Here is a 14,585-nt window from a genome sequence, read left to right on the forward strand (position 1 = left end):
TTCTTCTCATGCAGAGCCCAATCACTCCAGACACTTAAGCCCTCTTAGGAGACCATGGCCCATATTTATACTTTTTTAGCACCACATTTGCGTCATTTTTTTACGCAAAAGCAGCGTAAACTTACAAAATACAATTGTATTTTGTAAGTTTGCGTCGATTTTGCATAAAAAAATTACGCAAGTGCAGCGCTAAAAAAGTATAAATATGGGCCCAAGTTCTTCTTGCCTTGTAGCAAAGCTTTTGCAGACAGCTAACCTCTTGAGAAAAATCAAGGAGACACAAGTCGGCAAGTGCATGCTCTTCGCCCAGTAAATGACTGTTCATGGACAACTCACTCCCCTCACACACCCTGAACCCATTATGAAGCTGAGCACGTTGCTAAAGCATTTAACCCTTTACATGTAAAGAGGCTATAGAAAATTGGGTCTAGATGTACTGTAAGTCTGGATGATGTCATCAGACATGTCAACATACAGGGAGTGCAGAATTATTAGGCAAATGAGTATTTTAACCACATCATCCTCTTTATGCATGTTGTCTTACTCCAAGCTGTATAGGCTCGAAAGCCTACTACCAATTAAGCATATTAGGTGATGTGCATCTCTGTAATGAGAAGGGGTGTGGTCTAATGACATCAACACCCTATATCAGGTGTGCATAATTATTAGGCAACTTCCTTTCCTTTGGCAAAATGGGTCAAAAGAAGGACTTGACAGGCTGAGAAAAGTAAAAAATAGTGAGATATCTTGCAGAGGGATGCAGCACTCTTAAAATTGCAAAGCTTCTGAAGCGTGATCATCGAACAATCAAGCGTTTCATTCAAAATAGTCAACAGGGTCGCAAGAAGCGTGTGGAAAAACCAAGGCGCAAAATAACTGCCCATGAACTGAGAAAAGTCAAGCGTGCAGCTGCCACGATGCCACTTGCCACCAGTTTGGCCATATTTCAGAGCTGCAACATCACTGGAGTGCCCAAAAGCACAAGGTGTGCAATACTCAGAGACATGGCCAAGGTAAGAAAGGCTGAAAGACTACCACCACTGAACAAGACACACAAGCTGAAACGTCAAGACTGGGCCAAGAAATATCTCAAGACTGATTTTTCTAAGGTTTTATGGACTGATGAAATGAGAGTGAGTCTTGATGGGCCAGATGGATGGGCCCGTGGCTGGATTGGTAAAGGGCAGAGAGCTCCAGTCCGACTCAGACGCCAGCAAGGTGGAGGTGGAGTACTGGTTTGGGCTGGTATCATCAAAGATGAGCTTGTGGGGCCTTTTCGGGTTGAGGATGGAGTCAAGCTCAACTCCCAGTCCTACTGCCAGTTCCTGGAAGACACCTTCTTCAAGCAGTGGTACAGGAAGAAGTCTGCATCCTTCAAGAAAAACATGATTTTCATGCAGGACAATGCTCCATCACACGCGTCCAAGTACTCCACAGCGTGGCTGGCAAAAAAGGGTATAAAAGAAGGAAATCTAATGACATGGCCTCCTTGTTCACCTGATCTGAACCCCATTGAGAACCTGTGGTCCATCATCAAATGTGAGATCTACAAGGAGGGAAAACAGTACACCTCTCTGAACAGTGTCTGGGAGGCTGTGGTTGCTGCTGCACGCAATGTTGATGGTGAACAGATCAAAACACTGACAGAATCCATGGATGGCAGGCTTTTGAGTGTCCTTGCAAAGAAAGGTGGCTATATTGGTCACTGATTTGTTTTTGTTTTGTTTTTGAATGTCAGAAATGTATATTTGTGAATGTTGAGATGTTATATTGGTTTCACTGGTAATAATAAATAATTGAAATGGGTATATATTTTTTTTTGTTAAGTTGCCTAATAATTATGCACAGTAATAGTCACCTGCACACACAGATATCCCCCTAACATAGCTAAAACTAAAAACAAACTAAAAACTACTTCCAAAAATATTCAGCTTTGATATTAATGAGTTTTTGGGTTCATTGAGAACATGGTTGTTGTTCAATAATAAAATTAATCCTCAAAAATACAACTTGCCTAATAATTCTGCACTCCCTGTATATGGCATTGAGCACATCATAAATGAAGTACTATGTGAGGTAATAAAGAGAGTGTGGCTATAGTTAGCTCAGAAAACTATAGCTTCTAAATTTCAGAGTGTAAAAACACTAGTTTTTATATTATTACAATGCCTGGCTATAACGCCACTTTAAGCTTTGGCGTTTTCAGTTAAAAAAATAAATAATATATAATACATATATATATATATATATATATATGTATAGATATATATGTATATATACACACACAATACATATATATATATATATATATACACACACACACATATATATATATATATATGTAAAAAGCAAACAACATGGTCCTGTGCAGTGTGCTCGCCTTGAGCCGGTGCCAGAGTCAGGGATGGACCTTCCCTGAATGGTGGATTCATCTGGTGGATGCTTACTTGGTGAATAAATTAGGAACATAACCCCCTAGTTAGGCTCTGATTTCACTTGTACAAACCCACAATGCACTGCTTATGACCCCACATATTACATCACTCTTGACATGGTCAGTGACAACACTGATGACATCACTGATGGCATCTCAAATTACATCCCTGTTACCTTTGTTTTTTCAGTGAATTTCTAAGGTTTTTTAAATTCTATTTCTAACTATAACGTCCCTGTAACCTTTGTTTTTTCGGTGAATTTCTACGTTTTGTAAAATTGTATTTCCTAATTGTAACCTGTAACCTTTGACAGTAGATGAGTGAGTGGCTGTATAGATATGTAAGTGGGTGTGTGAGTGACTGTAAGGGTCCTTGAATAGGTGTGTGAGTGGTTTTGTGGGTGAATGAGTGGCTATATGGATCTGGGAGTGGGTGTGTGAATGACTGTTTGGGTGTGTACATGGCTGTGTCAGTGGGTGTATTAGTGCTTGTGTGAATCTGTGAGTCAGTGTGGGAGTGCCAAAGAGGGTGAATGAGTGGAAGCAGCGTGAGTGTCTGAGCGGGTGTGTGAATGGTGTGTGAGTTTCTGAGTGGGTTTTTGAGTGGGTGAGTGAGTGTCTGAGTGGGTCTACCAATGGGTGTTCGAGTCTGACAGGATCTGTGAGTGGGTGCATAAGTCTCTGTGTGGGTCTGTGAATGGGAACATGAGTGTCTAAGTGGGTCTGTGAGTAGGTGGATGAGTGTCTGAGTCGGTCTGTGAGAGCGGACGAGAGTCTCTGTGCGGGTCTGTGAGTATATGAGTGTGTCTGACAGTGCATACATGGTAAAAAAAAGTAGGGGGGCACACGGGGGTAGGTCTTTGTGCCTTGTGCCAGTTATCCCTATAACTGTCCTCCAGTCCAGTTTGCCCGCAGTCCACTAACCTCTGCTGCTTTCAGCTTTGTACCTCCTCTGCTCACTTTCTGGCTCTTCTCTGCTTATTCCTGACCTTTATTCTGCCTCTTTCTGCTCGTTTCTCACCTTTATTGTGCCTCTTTTAGCTCATTTCTCACCTTTATATTGTCTCTTTCTGCTCGTTACTGACCTTTATTCTGCCTCTTTCTGCTCGTTTCTGACCTTTATTCGGCCTCTTTCTGCTCATTTCTCACCTTCATTTTGCCGCTTTCTGCTCATTGATTACCTTTATTCTGCTTCTTTCTGCTCATTGCTGACCTTTATTCTGGCTCTTTCTGCTTCTTTCTCACCTTTATTTTGGTTCTTTCTGCTCTTTGCTGACCTTTACTCTGCCTCTTTCTGCTCATTTTCACATTTATTCTGCCTCTTTCTGCTCTTTTGTCACTTTTAGTTTACCTCTTTCTGCTTGTTGCTGACCTTTAATCTGCCTCTTTCTGCTCGTTTATCACCTTTATTCTGCCTATTTCAGCTTATTTCTAACCTTTATTTTGCTTCTTTCTGCTACTTTACTGACCTTTATTCTGCCTCTTCATGCTCATTTCTGACCTTTATTCTTCCTCTTTCAGTTTGTTTCTCACCTTTATTTTGCCTCTTTCTGCCCGTTGATTACCTTTATTCTGCCTTTCTGCTTGTTTCTGACCTTTATCCTGCCGCTTTCTGCTTGTTTCTCACTTTTTTGCCACTTTCTACTTGTTGCTGATGTTTATTCTGCCTTTTTCTTCTCGTTTCTCACCTTTATTCTGCTTTTTTCTGCTTGTTTCTCACCTTTATTTTGCCTCTTTCTGCTTGTTGCTGAGTTTTATTCTGCCTCTTTCTGATCATTGCTGACCTTTATTCTGCATTTTTCTGCTCCTTTCTCACTTTTATTTTGCCTCTTTCTGTTTGTTGCTGACTTTTGGTCTGCCTCTTTCTGATCATTGCTGACCTTTATTCTGCCTCTTTCTGCTCATTTTCACATTTATTCTGCCTCTTTCTGCTCTTTTGTCACCTTTAGTTTACCTCTTTCTGCTTGTTGCTGACCTTTATTCTGCCTCTTTCTACCAGTTTATCACCTTTATTCTGCCTCTTTCAGCTTATTTCTAACCTTTATTTTGCTTCTTTCTGCTACTTTACTGACCTTTATTCTGCCTCTTCATGCTCCTTTCTGACCTTTATTCTTCCTCGTTCTGTTTGTTTCTCACCTTTATTTTGCCTCTTTCTGCCCGTTGATTACCTTTATTCTGCCTTTCTGCTTGTTTCTGACCTTTATCCTGCCGCTTTCTGCTTGTTTCTCACTTTTTTGCCACTTTCTACTTGTTGCTGATGTTTATTCTGCCTTTCTCACCTTTATTCTGCTTTTTTCTGCTTGTTTCTCACCTTTATTTTGCCTCTTTCTGCTCGTTGCTGACCTTTATTGTGCCTCTTTTTGCTCATTTCTGACCTTTATATCACATCTTTCAGCTTGTTTCTCACATTTATTCTGCCTCTTTCTGTTCTTTGCTGACCTTTATTCTGCCGTTTTAGTCTACCTCTGTCTGTTCGTTTCTCACCTTTATTTTGCCTCTTTCTGCTTGTTTCTTACCTTTATTTTGTCTCTTTGTGCTCATTGCGGACCTTTATTCTGCCTCTTTCCACTCACTGGTGAACTCTATTCTGCCGCTTTCTGCTCTTTATTCTCCGTCTTTATGCTTGTTTCTGATTTTTTTTTATGCCTCTTTATGCTCATTTCTCACCTTTATTCTGCCTCTTTCTCCTCGTCCCGGGACCACTGTGGGAGCCTCAAGGCCCCCGCGGTCCCAGTTGGCCACCGCCTTCTGCGGGAGTCGGCACTTGTCTTGCACGCAGGCAACTTTTGCTCTTGAAGCTTCCTGTGTGCAATAGGAAAAGTGTCATCACGAAAGAGATGAAACTCCAGCCTCCAGGAGGTGAAAGCACTTTGACAGCTCTCGCCTGCTGGAACCGGAGTGTTTGCTCTGACTTGGCGGAAGTTGGGGTCAGCGACAGACCCTCTTCATTATTTATTTTTTTTGCCCTGGGAAGATGGCGGTACTCGGGCTGTAGGGGGGGCTGTGCCAGCCGCCCCCCTAATAATAATTTAATATTCAGCCCCGGGGTGACAGTCCCCATTGGGCTGTGGGGGAGACTGTATGGGCCTCCTCCATTACACATAAACCTTTTGCCCAGGGGTAGGTGGTGGTTCCCGGAGTGCAGTGAGGACACGCAGCCCCCCCACATATTTTTACAAAATCCTGGGGCTAATATAAGCCCTAGGAGTGGGGCCCTGTATGCTCATTTCCTTTTTTAAGTTCCCAATGCCCCAAGGACCTGGCCCATCCGGGGGCAAAATAAAAGAAAAAATGAAAGAAAAGGGACAAAAGACCGCCCTTTTAAAAAAGAAAAGTCTCAGAAAAATCTGCGGATCCATCCAAAGACTTTATCCTCCATAGTCTTCTGAATATCAACCAAATATTTCCTCCAAACGAGCAAGCATTTGGGCCCTGGGGTGGTGCACACAATAGGTTTCCTTGTTAATATCGGCCTCAATGTTCTCCTTTGCTACATGAAAGATACTTTCCACAGGAAAATCATTAGCAGCTGCCAGAGATGGGCTTCATGGGTGGCACTGGCATCAGCACCAAGAAAGGGCCAAGTTAATGGTGGTTGGCACCCTAGAAGGTGTTGAAATTGGTGGTAGGTGCCGGGGCTGAAGCCGCTGGAGGCATGGCATTTGGAGGTGTCAAGAAAGGAGCTAACTTAGTAATCAAACTGCAGCAAAAAAACACCCATAGAAAAGTAGCCCAGAGGGCTACAGAGCCTTCCTGAAACTATTTAGCATTACTAGCCAGAAGGTCAATTATAGAGAAATGCTTCCCCAATGGATAGTGGTAGTCCAAATCAAGAGAGAAAATCCACTTATTTAAGGAAAATTCCTTCTTATCCAGTTCATCAAATTCATCAGCTAGGTAGCAGCGAGGAGCCATGTTGTAATGTCACATTCATATTTTATTAAATTCTCTTTGTAACATACAGCAGCCCAGCCAACGCATTTCATCCAGAGAAGGAATTCATCAAGGTCATTGTATCAGTATATTCATATTGTTTGTATTCTTCCTGTCAGATAGATTACCCACAATCCAATACATAGAAGATATAGTAGCTTACTCAATTAAGATCTGTATCAACTGGCAGGCACCAAGTGAAAAGATCAAGCATCCTAGAGCATGCTTGATCTTTTCACTTGGTGCAAGAGCCTCAACCTTCTGTGCCATTTTATAACCTCAGACAACACATGCACTCATTGTGAAGGTCCGAGAGGTACATCTTCATGAGGAACCTAAACCCTGAAACCCTTTGCGGAGACACTTAACCTAGTTGCTGTGGAAAGCTGAAGAATTTATTGATGGGACACTGAGAGATAGCTCCAGACCGCGTTGATGATGTCAGTGTGCTGATTAGTGCCTAATATACTCCTTTGTCGCTCCTAAATGTCGAAATTAAGGTACTCTCCTCGATCCTTGCCTCCAGACTAAAAGAGGTAATGCCCACTCTGGTTCACCCTGACCAATGTGGCTTCATGCCTACCCGTAGTACCAGGCACTGCATCAGGCGGTTACATCTGGCTTTGGCGCACCGCAAAACTCTGTCACACAAATACTTGGCACTACTTCTACTTGATTTTGAAAAGGCCTTTGATACGGTGGATTGGTCTTACCTCGAACAGGTCCTGCATAAAAATGGGCTCGGACCGAAATTCAGAGGATTGGTGAAACTCCTATACTCTAATCCGACTGCCCGAGTCCGGGTGAACGGAGTAGTCTCCGACCCGTTCCCCATTGGCCGTGGAACGCGACAGGGATGCGCGCTATCCCCTCTACTTTTTGCGCTAGTAATAGAATCCTTGGCGATACTACTGAGAAGCGACCCACTGATTGAGGGCTGGCACTGGCCCATCGGTTCGGAAGACCGAGTGGCATTATACGCAGACGATGTTCTCCTGTATATCTCCAACCCACCCAAAAGCGGCCCGCGCGTCCTAGAAATCCTGAGACTTTTCGCAGAAGCCTCAGGACTGATCCTGAACCCAGCCAAGTCCCTGCTAGTCCCCCTGCACCGCTTGCGCGATTGTATAGACTGGCAACGAAACATCCCAGTTCGGAGAAACAGCTTCAAATACCTAGGAATACATGTTTCACTTCTTCCCGAGTTAGCGTGGAAACTTAATATCGCGCCACTAACAAAGAAAATCAAGCTCGACCTCCTGCGCTGGAAGGTGCTTCCCCTGAATCTACTTGGCAGAATAGCGCTGTACAAGATGATGATCCTCCCCAGGCTCCTATACCTCCTACAGAACTTCCCACTTCCCGTCCCCACAAAATGGTTCAGGGAGATGGATTCCTTAGCGCGCCAATTCATATGGGGCGGAACTCGCGCACGATTGTCGCTTAAAACATGTCAGAGGGACATATACGAGGGGGGCTTAGGCATGTCTAATGTCCAATACTACTATCTAGCGATGCATACAGTTGTAATTAATGACTGGGTGGGAGGTGGTTGGTCAGACCCCGCATACAAACTAGAACTACAAACAATGGGCTACCCACAGATCTTCTGCGCCCTTTATGGGAATCCGATCCCTCGAGATAACCCAGATGTAACCAAAGTGGTACTACAAGGATGGCGGATGGCTCAGAAAGTGACGGGGTGGTGGGGACGCCTTACCCAACAGACCCCGCAATGGCACGGGAGGCAGCTGGAACATGTGGCAGGTCTGGAGGGCCTTCAGACCTGGGACAACATAGGTATCTCCACTCTGGGTGATATCTGGGAAGGGTCACATATGCGGTCCTTTCAGGAACTCCAGAAACAATACGCCTTGAACAAGACACAGTTCTACCAATATCTTCAGTTGCGTCATGCCCTACTAGTCCACGTACAGACTGGGGACACCATCCCCGAGCATAGCCCCATGGAAGCCAAGGCTCTGATGGGAAACCTGGGCAGAGGAGGGATTTCCCAGATATATCGCACCCTAACTACCGTCGCGGCGGGCCCCCTGGGAGGACTTCGTAAGAGGTGGGAGGATTGGGTGGGTCCCATGGAGGACATGGATTGGACAGAAGCACTGATGGCCCCGCGCTCTCTTACAATGGCCACTCGCCTCCGATTAATACAAACCTACTTTCTGCATGCCGCATATCTCACGCCCGACAAACTACACAGAGCGGGCCTCCGCTCCTCGGCGGAATGCACACGTTGTGGGGGCCCCACAGCTGACTTCTTCCACATGGTATGGGCATGCCCGATAATAGCGGCCTACTGGGGTGCGGTTGAGCAGGAGATTTCTGGGGTCTTACAAGAGGAGGTGGAGAGGTTGCCAGTGCCCCTCCTCCTGGGGGTCATGGGTGACATTGGGCTGCGAAGATCAGACCGGACCTTTTTAGGGGTGGCATGCCTGGTGGCCAAGAGGGATATAATGGCAGAATGGAAGGCAAAGAATGCACTGACACTGACTAAGTGGAGACGGGGGGTGGATTGGTGTGCGCAGCGTGAGAAACTTATATATGAGGCCAGAGGTTGCTTAAATAAACATAACAAGATATGGGGGAAGTGGGAGGGCATGGCAGGCTTTTAGGTTTAAAGATTGTATATTATATGTATCAACAAGGTGTGGGGGGGACCTAGGATTCGACCACCATTGTTTAAATGCCCGTTGGCATCATGTTGATTTGTATTTATTATTGTTTTCATGCAAAATCAATAAAAAATTCTTTATCAAAAAAAATATATACTCCTTTGATGCCATGTCTGTAGGTGGAGTCGTGGCTGAATCTGCTTGGTGCCACCTGGTGGAACCAGAGAGTCATGGCTGGGAAAATATTTCCCAGACTAGTCAGAATGCCTGGAAGGAGTATTCATAAGGTGAGGAATCTGCAGGAAGAAGCATCCATCAAAAAAAAAACATTCCTTCAAAATGAATCCATATATACAGAACATCATGACTTGGAATCAAAGTGGACAAGGATAGTACATTCTGATAAAACGTGCTGAATTCATATGTGAAATGTCTTCAAAGACATACACAGTAAGGTTGTAAAGACCTTAAATACATACGTGTAGACGACAATTTAAAATGAAGGTGAAAATAAAAAGGAAAGCATGGCAGAATATATATTATGCAATCGCTAAAGTGGCTATCGATCAGTAGACAATCTAATCCCAGGAAAAAAATGTGTGATTTCTACCGCAAAACAGCTAAAAGTTTAATGCTGTGTTAAATCGTGTCACAGTTTGGAAATGGTAGATTGAGGAAGGAGTTTGCAGACATATTTAATGAATTGTGCCAATACAGTGACCTACCTTTCAAGACATTATTTTATTCCCTTGAAAATAAAACATGTAAACAAGGGGCTAATGTACTAAAGGGCAGGGTGCAATGCAGTCATGTTCTGCACACCTATTACAACCTGGCCTTTGTTTTGTGATGCTTCTGATGCACCAGTCAGTCCCATTGCAAAATACAGATTCACACAAGGCTCCAAAATCTCTCAACTAATAAATATGAATTAAGTAGGAGATGTTCTGCAATCCCTCTGCAAATTATAGAATGGATTAATGGTGGGCAGGACAGTGGCGTAACAAAGGCCCCTGCGGTGCGGGGAGGGGACCGAGCTCCAGGGTCCCCCTCAGCACAGTACTCAAGTTTCGTTACGCCTGTGCAGCAGGCCTTGGTCCCCGCATCTGTATTATTAAGAGGACTTTTTTTCAAAAACACCCTGTGTCCCATAAAAGGAAACATGCTGCTTTTTAAAAAAACAAACGTTGTCTTGCTCAGAGTGACATTAGGGTGCATAGGTCCCCGAACCACTGGCTGCTCACCCTGAGGCTAGTAGTCTTGATTCCCAAAGGCGAAACTGTGCCTCAGGGACATCTTCCCAACGGCAAATCACTTACCATCCTAACTTTGGTAACAGATCAATCGTTTGCAACTGCAGTCACAAACCACTGATGCACCTCTTTGTGACTCACATATATGAGGTAAAAACTCCAGTTACACGCTCCCCTATTTGCAATTCGGAAAGTGGTACTTTGTACAAAGGTGTTCTGAGGTGCCAGGCTTTGCAACCGTATATCATCTTTCGACATCAGCCCAGTAACTGTTTTACTTGACAAAAATGTGTCCCATCCATTCATATAAGTGCCCCACTTTTCAAAAATGCATTCTCTGCATAGCTGTTCATACAGCGTTGTCCAGATGATGATCCATGGACCATTGGCCAGTAGCTTTTATACGCCAACAAACCCAAGTGAATAAATAAGAAACAAGGACTTTTCTACGTACACAGAGGAATGTTGTCCACCTTTCAGCACCGTGCCGATATCCCTTTCCAGCATAATCTTGAGTTGAGCATTGGTTACTTTTTCTGACTAGCTATAGCTGTGTTTTGTTTGTGAACTGGTTTTATAATCCAAAAACACTTTGGCCCTCATTCCGACCCTGGCGGTCAAAGACCGCCAGGGCCGGGGACGACAGAAGCACCGCCAACAGGCTGGCGGTGCTTCCCTGCCCATTCTGACCGCGGCGGTAAAGCCGAGGTCAGAATACCGGGTCCGGCGGTTTCCCGCTGGATTTCCCCCGGCTGGGCGAATCGGGATTCTGACCCCCTTCCCGCCAGCCTGTTTCTGGCGGTTTTTACCGCCAGGAACAGGATGGCAGGAACGGGTGTCTAGGGGCCCCCTAACAGGGCCCCAGCCTGCTTTTCACTGTCTGCTATGCAGACAGTGAAAAGCGCGACGGGTGCAACGGCACCCGTCGCACTCCGGCAACACCGCCGGCTCCATTCGGAGCCGGCTTCAGTGTTGCAGGCCTCTTTCCCGCTGGGCCGGCGGGTGCTACCTTGGGTAGCGCCCGCCGGCCCAGCGGGAAAGTTGGAATTGCACCAGCGGTCTTTTGACCGCGATGCGGCCAAATGGCGGTTCCCGCCAGGCGGGCGGCAACCGCCGCCCGCCGGGGTCAGAATGACCCCCTTTGTCCTTTTGCGAATCTATTGATTGCCATATAATATACACGTGTGCATTATACGTGTATGTGTACATTTTACAAAACATGTTTTTTGTAAATACGTTTTGGGGGGTGGTGCATCACTGGGACACTTTGATTTATCTCTCTTCTAACGCCTCCTAATGGACTCCCTGAGCAGGGGGAAGACCCATAAGCGGACGGCCCAATCAGCAGCTCCTCCGAAGGGAAGGGAAGTCACCACCATGTCATGTTAGGAGCGGCTACAGAGACTGAATTTTGTGTTGGTCTTCTCTCTCCAACATAAGCGGTACCCATTGCCCTTCTCTGATGGTGAGGGTTCGGGGAGCTCCAGATGGTGTGACGTAAGCAATTACCCGTGAGGCCTTGTTTAACTCAGTCTTTGCAGTTGTGAACATCGAAAGGGCAAGCGTGTCGAGCTGAAGATGGGTTCGTGATGCCAAGAACTGCAGCAGGCTAGTGGACATGCAGAATGATAATGAGCAGCTTCTTTAAAAACTCGTAACTGTCCGAGGTGTATTTATGGCGGCACCCCACATCTTATTGCTCATCCACCTGGTACATGGTGCCTCAGTGCGTTGAATAAGTGGTGGTCAAATTGGTGTGGGTTTGTATATCAAACCTTAGCAGAGGAGCTTTAGCAATGTGCATTTATACCCCCCACAAACAACTACTGGAACCTTCACCTCAGGCAATTGCTAAGAGTGATGCTCAAACATTTGGTATGCTTTTTTCAGTCACTGGGCTGCACTAGGCACTGACGGGGGCGGGGCCCTGACTTCAGGGGGGGCTCTGTGTTTAGCAATACCTTATGATTTAAAAGCAGAGTTCCTTGTGCGTCCAGCTTTCAAGCAGCAAAAAAGAGGTCAAGATAACTCTTGTGATCAATGTTTCTGCTAGAGAGATCGGAGTTTTGTCCAGTGGCAGTTTTGACTTGCCATACAGTAGCTCAGAGGGTTAATATGCCTGCTGCAAAGAACAGATCTGTGTTTTATGTGGACAGCAGAGTGGATTTGTAAAGCCAGCCTTTACCAGTGCTTTAAAACAAATGAAATGTAGAGAGGGGCCTATGGAGAGATGAGGGTCACTTTTGCCAGGAGATAAGGGAATCTGAGGAGGAGGTCATGGGGTTGTGTGTCAAAACATATTGTTGCACCGGGCGCCCCAGCTCTAAAGCCTGACCTGGGATCTGGCATCAGATGTGCATCACCACAAACACAGGAGGAGCATGACATAGAGAGCTGAAAAAATAGAGTTCCTACAAGAAACACAGAGATCTCCACAAATTAAACAGATTCTGTGCACTTCTCGCACACTGTAAGGAACAGACCATCAGAGCAGAAGAGTTCATTCTGTCCCGAAGGAGAATTTTTAAGATCACAAGAAGTAGGTGGCACTGTGGCAAATAGAAATGAAGGTAAAAAGACAAATAAGTGCAGGGGCTCAAAAATGTACTTAAGAGCTCAGCTCCAGCCTTGCTGAATGCCAGGGTTGCAGAATATTAGTTTTCATTCCACTGCGTGCCTCTTTCTTCCACCACGCGATGCTTCCTGACTCTTTATCTCACTCTTGCTGGTTCGTTTTCCTCCCAGCGTTCTCCTTTTGCCACAGTTTTCCTACTTTTCTTTTCCAACTTTTTCCCATTTTTGCCTTTCTCTTTCTTGCTCAAGGTCCAAGTTTCATCACTAAAAATAAGCCCTGGTCCAAAAAAAGAAGTGATGCTTAAAAAAGAAAAAGCACCATACTTGAAGAAGAGATTGAATGTGGGGATAATAGTCATGCCTGGGAGCAGGGTTGGAGTGAAAGCGTGCTCTGAGGTATTCCAAGAGGCAGAGCTTCCAGGGGTGTTTGGGGTGTTACACCATCCTAAAAAATGTGTTCTTTAGTAAATAGTTGGGCACAGGAGCTTTCAGTCCGGTATGGTAAGGTGTCTGTCGGATTTCACCAGGGATTTTTAAATACTTAGACAAAAACACACATACGCTCTTTTGTTTTGAAGTCCTTAAAACATAAGTATTTTACAAAAAAAATGTGTTTTATGTACCCCTCACAATCCGCACTCCTTTCCTTTTCCATTGGCCCTTAAGCACTCTTCCTGTCTTGCTTCTCATATAATGATTAACATGATATGCCAGTGTGATTACCGGAAAATCTGAAGGCCCTTCCCGGGTGTCTTACTGACCAAGCTACGCTCATGAGTCCGTCAAGAATACCTAAATTGTTCATCAACTTTCAAATTGTTTAATAGGCGAACACTTGGCAATTTCGGATAGTGATCTATCCAACTCAGTTTGCTCCTGCCCCAGACCCATTCTTGTCCCTACAAGATACAGATGATGAATGAGGAGAATCAAATGAGTAAATGAATTTAAGTAGAGGTGATAAGAAACATACACTGACGTATATTAAAAAAGTATGTCATGCCGCCCTATTGTCTACATTTATGCCTAGATGCCAATTCATTGTAGTTTTAATGCGATTATTTTTTTAAGAACATATTTTTGTCTAGAAAATGACTAGTGGGTCTTGCTTTTCTAAATCAAACTTTTATTGCCCCTTTACTTCATCCCTTCCATCCTCCCACAAGTCATTTTTCAAGCGAAAAACAGTTAGGTTGATCTGATTAAGGCATGGTACATTTCACATAAACCATTGACGAATACCACTGCTGCACTTGTTACCCAAAAATAACACAATTTTAATAAAAAAAAATAAACTGCATATATAGACAGTGACAAACGGGACCAACCTCTTTTTTATTATTTTGATCCGCTCCAACACCTTGTCTGAGTAGAAGTTTCCCAGGCGAATGAGGCTCTCACCAGCGTCAATCGCCAAGTTGATTTTCTGCTTATTCAGTTCAATGGTGGTGAGGAAATTCTTGTGCTTTTTCATGGCAGCTTCAACGGTCTCCACCGTGTTGGGCAGTTCAACGTGAGCCAAGGTAGATTCCTGAAAAAAAAAACCAAAGAGGTAAATGACAAAACATTAAATGTTCACTGCAGGCACCAGGCTCTACGTTCACTCGCCCGGAGATGGAGGAGATGAAGGCTTGCAAGATCACTTGTCAACTGTGCAAGAGTACCAATAGAACACTACAAGTTCTGCACTGTACTGATTTGTGAAAAGAAACCTTGGGGTCACGGTGACATTGGAATACATAAGGGGATCATAACAGT

The 14,585-nt window shown here is 44.7% G+C and overlaps 1 protein-coding gene across 2 annotated transcripts in view; it reads right to left on the bottom strand.

Moving 5' to 3' along the window:
* The window catches only part of SPTBN4 (spectrin beta, non-erythrocytic 4), a 1,652,494-nt gene that overhangs the window by 1,177,926 nt on the left and 459,983 nt on the right, over positions 1-14,585 (bottom strand). For both annotated transcript variants that reach the window (XM_069207217.1, XM_069207216.1), the window contains exon 17: positions 14,156-14,358. In XM_069207217.1, the coding sequence (XP_069063318.1) occupies positions 14,156-14,358 (203 nt within the window). The remainder of the gene's footprint in view (positions 1-14,155; positions 14,359-14,585) is intronic.

Source organism: Pleurodeles waltl, chromosome 9, assembly GCF_031143425.1.
Source record: "Pleurodeles waltl isolate 20211129_DDA chromosome 9, aPleWal1.hap1.20221129, whole genome shotgun sequence".
NCBI classification, from domain to species: Eukaryota; Metazoa; Chordata; class Amphibia; order Caudata; family Salamandridae; genus Pleurodeles; species Pleurodeles waltl.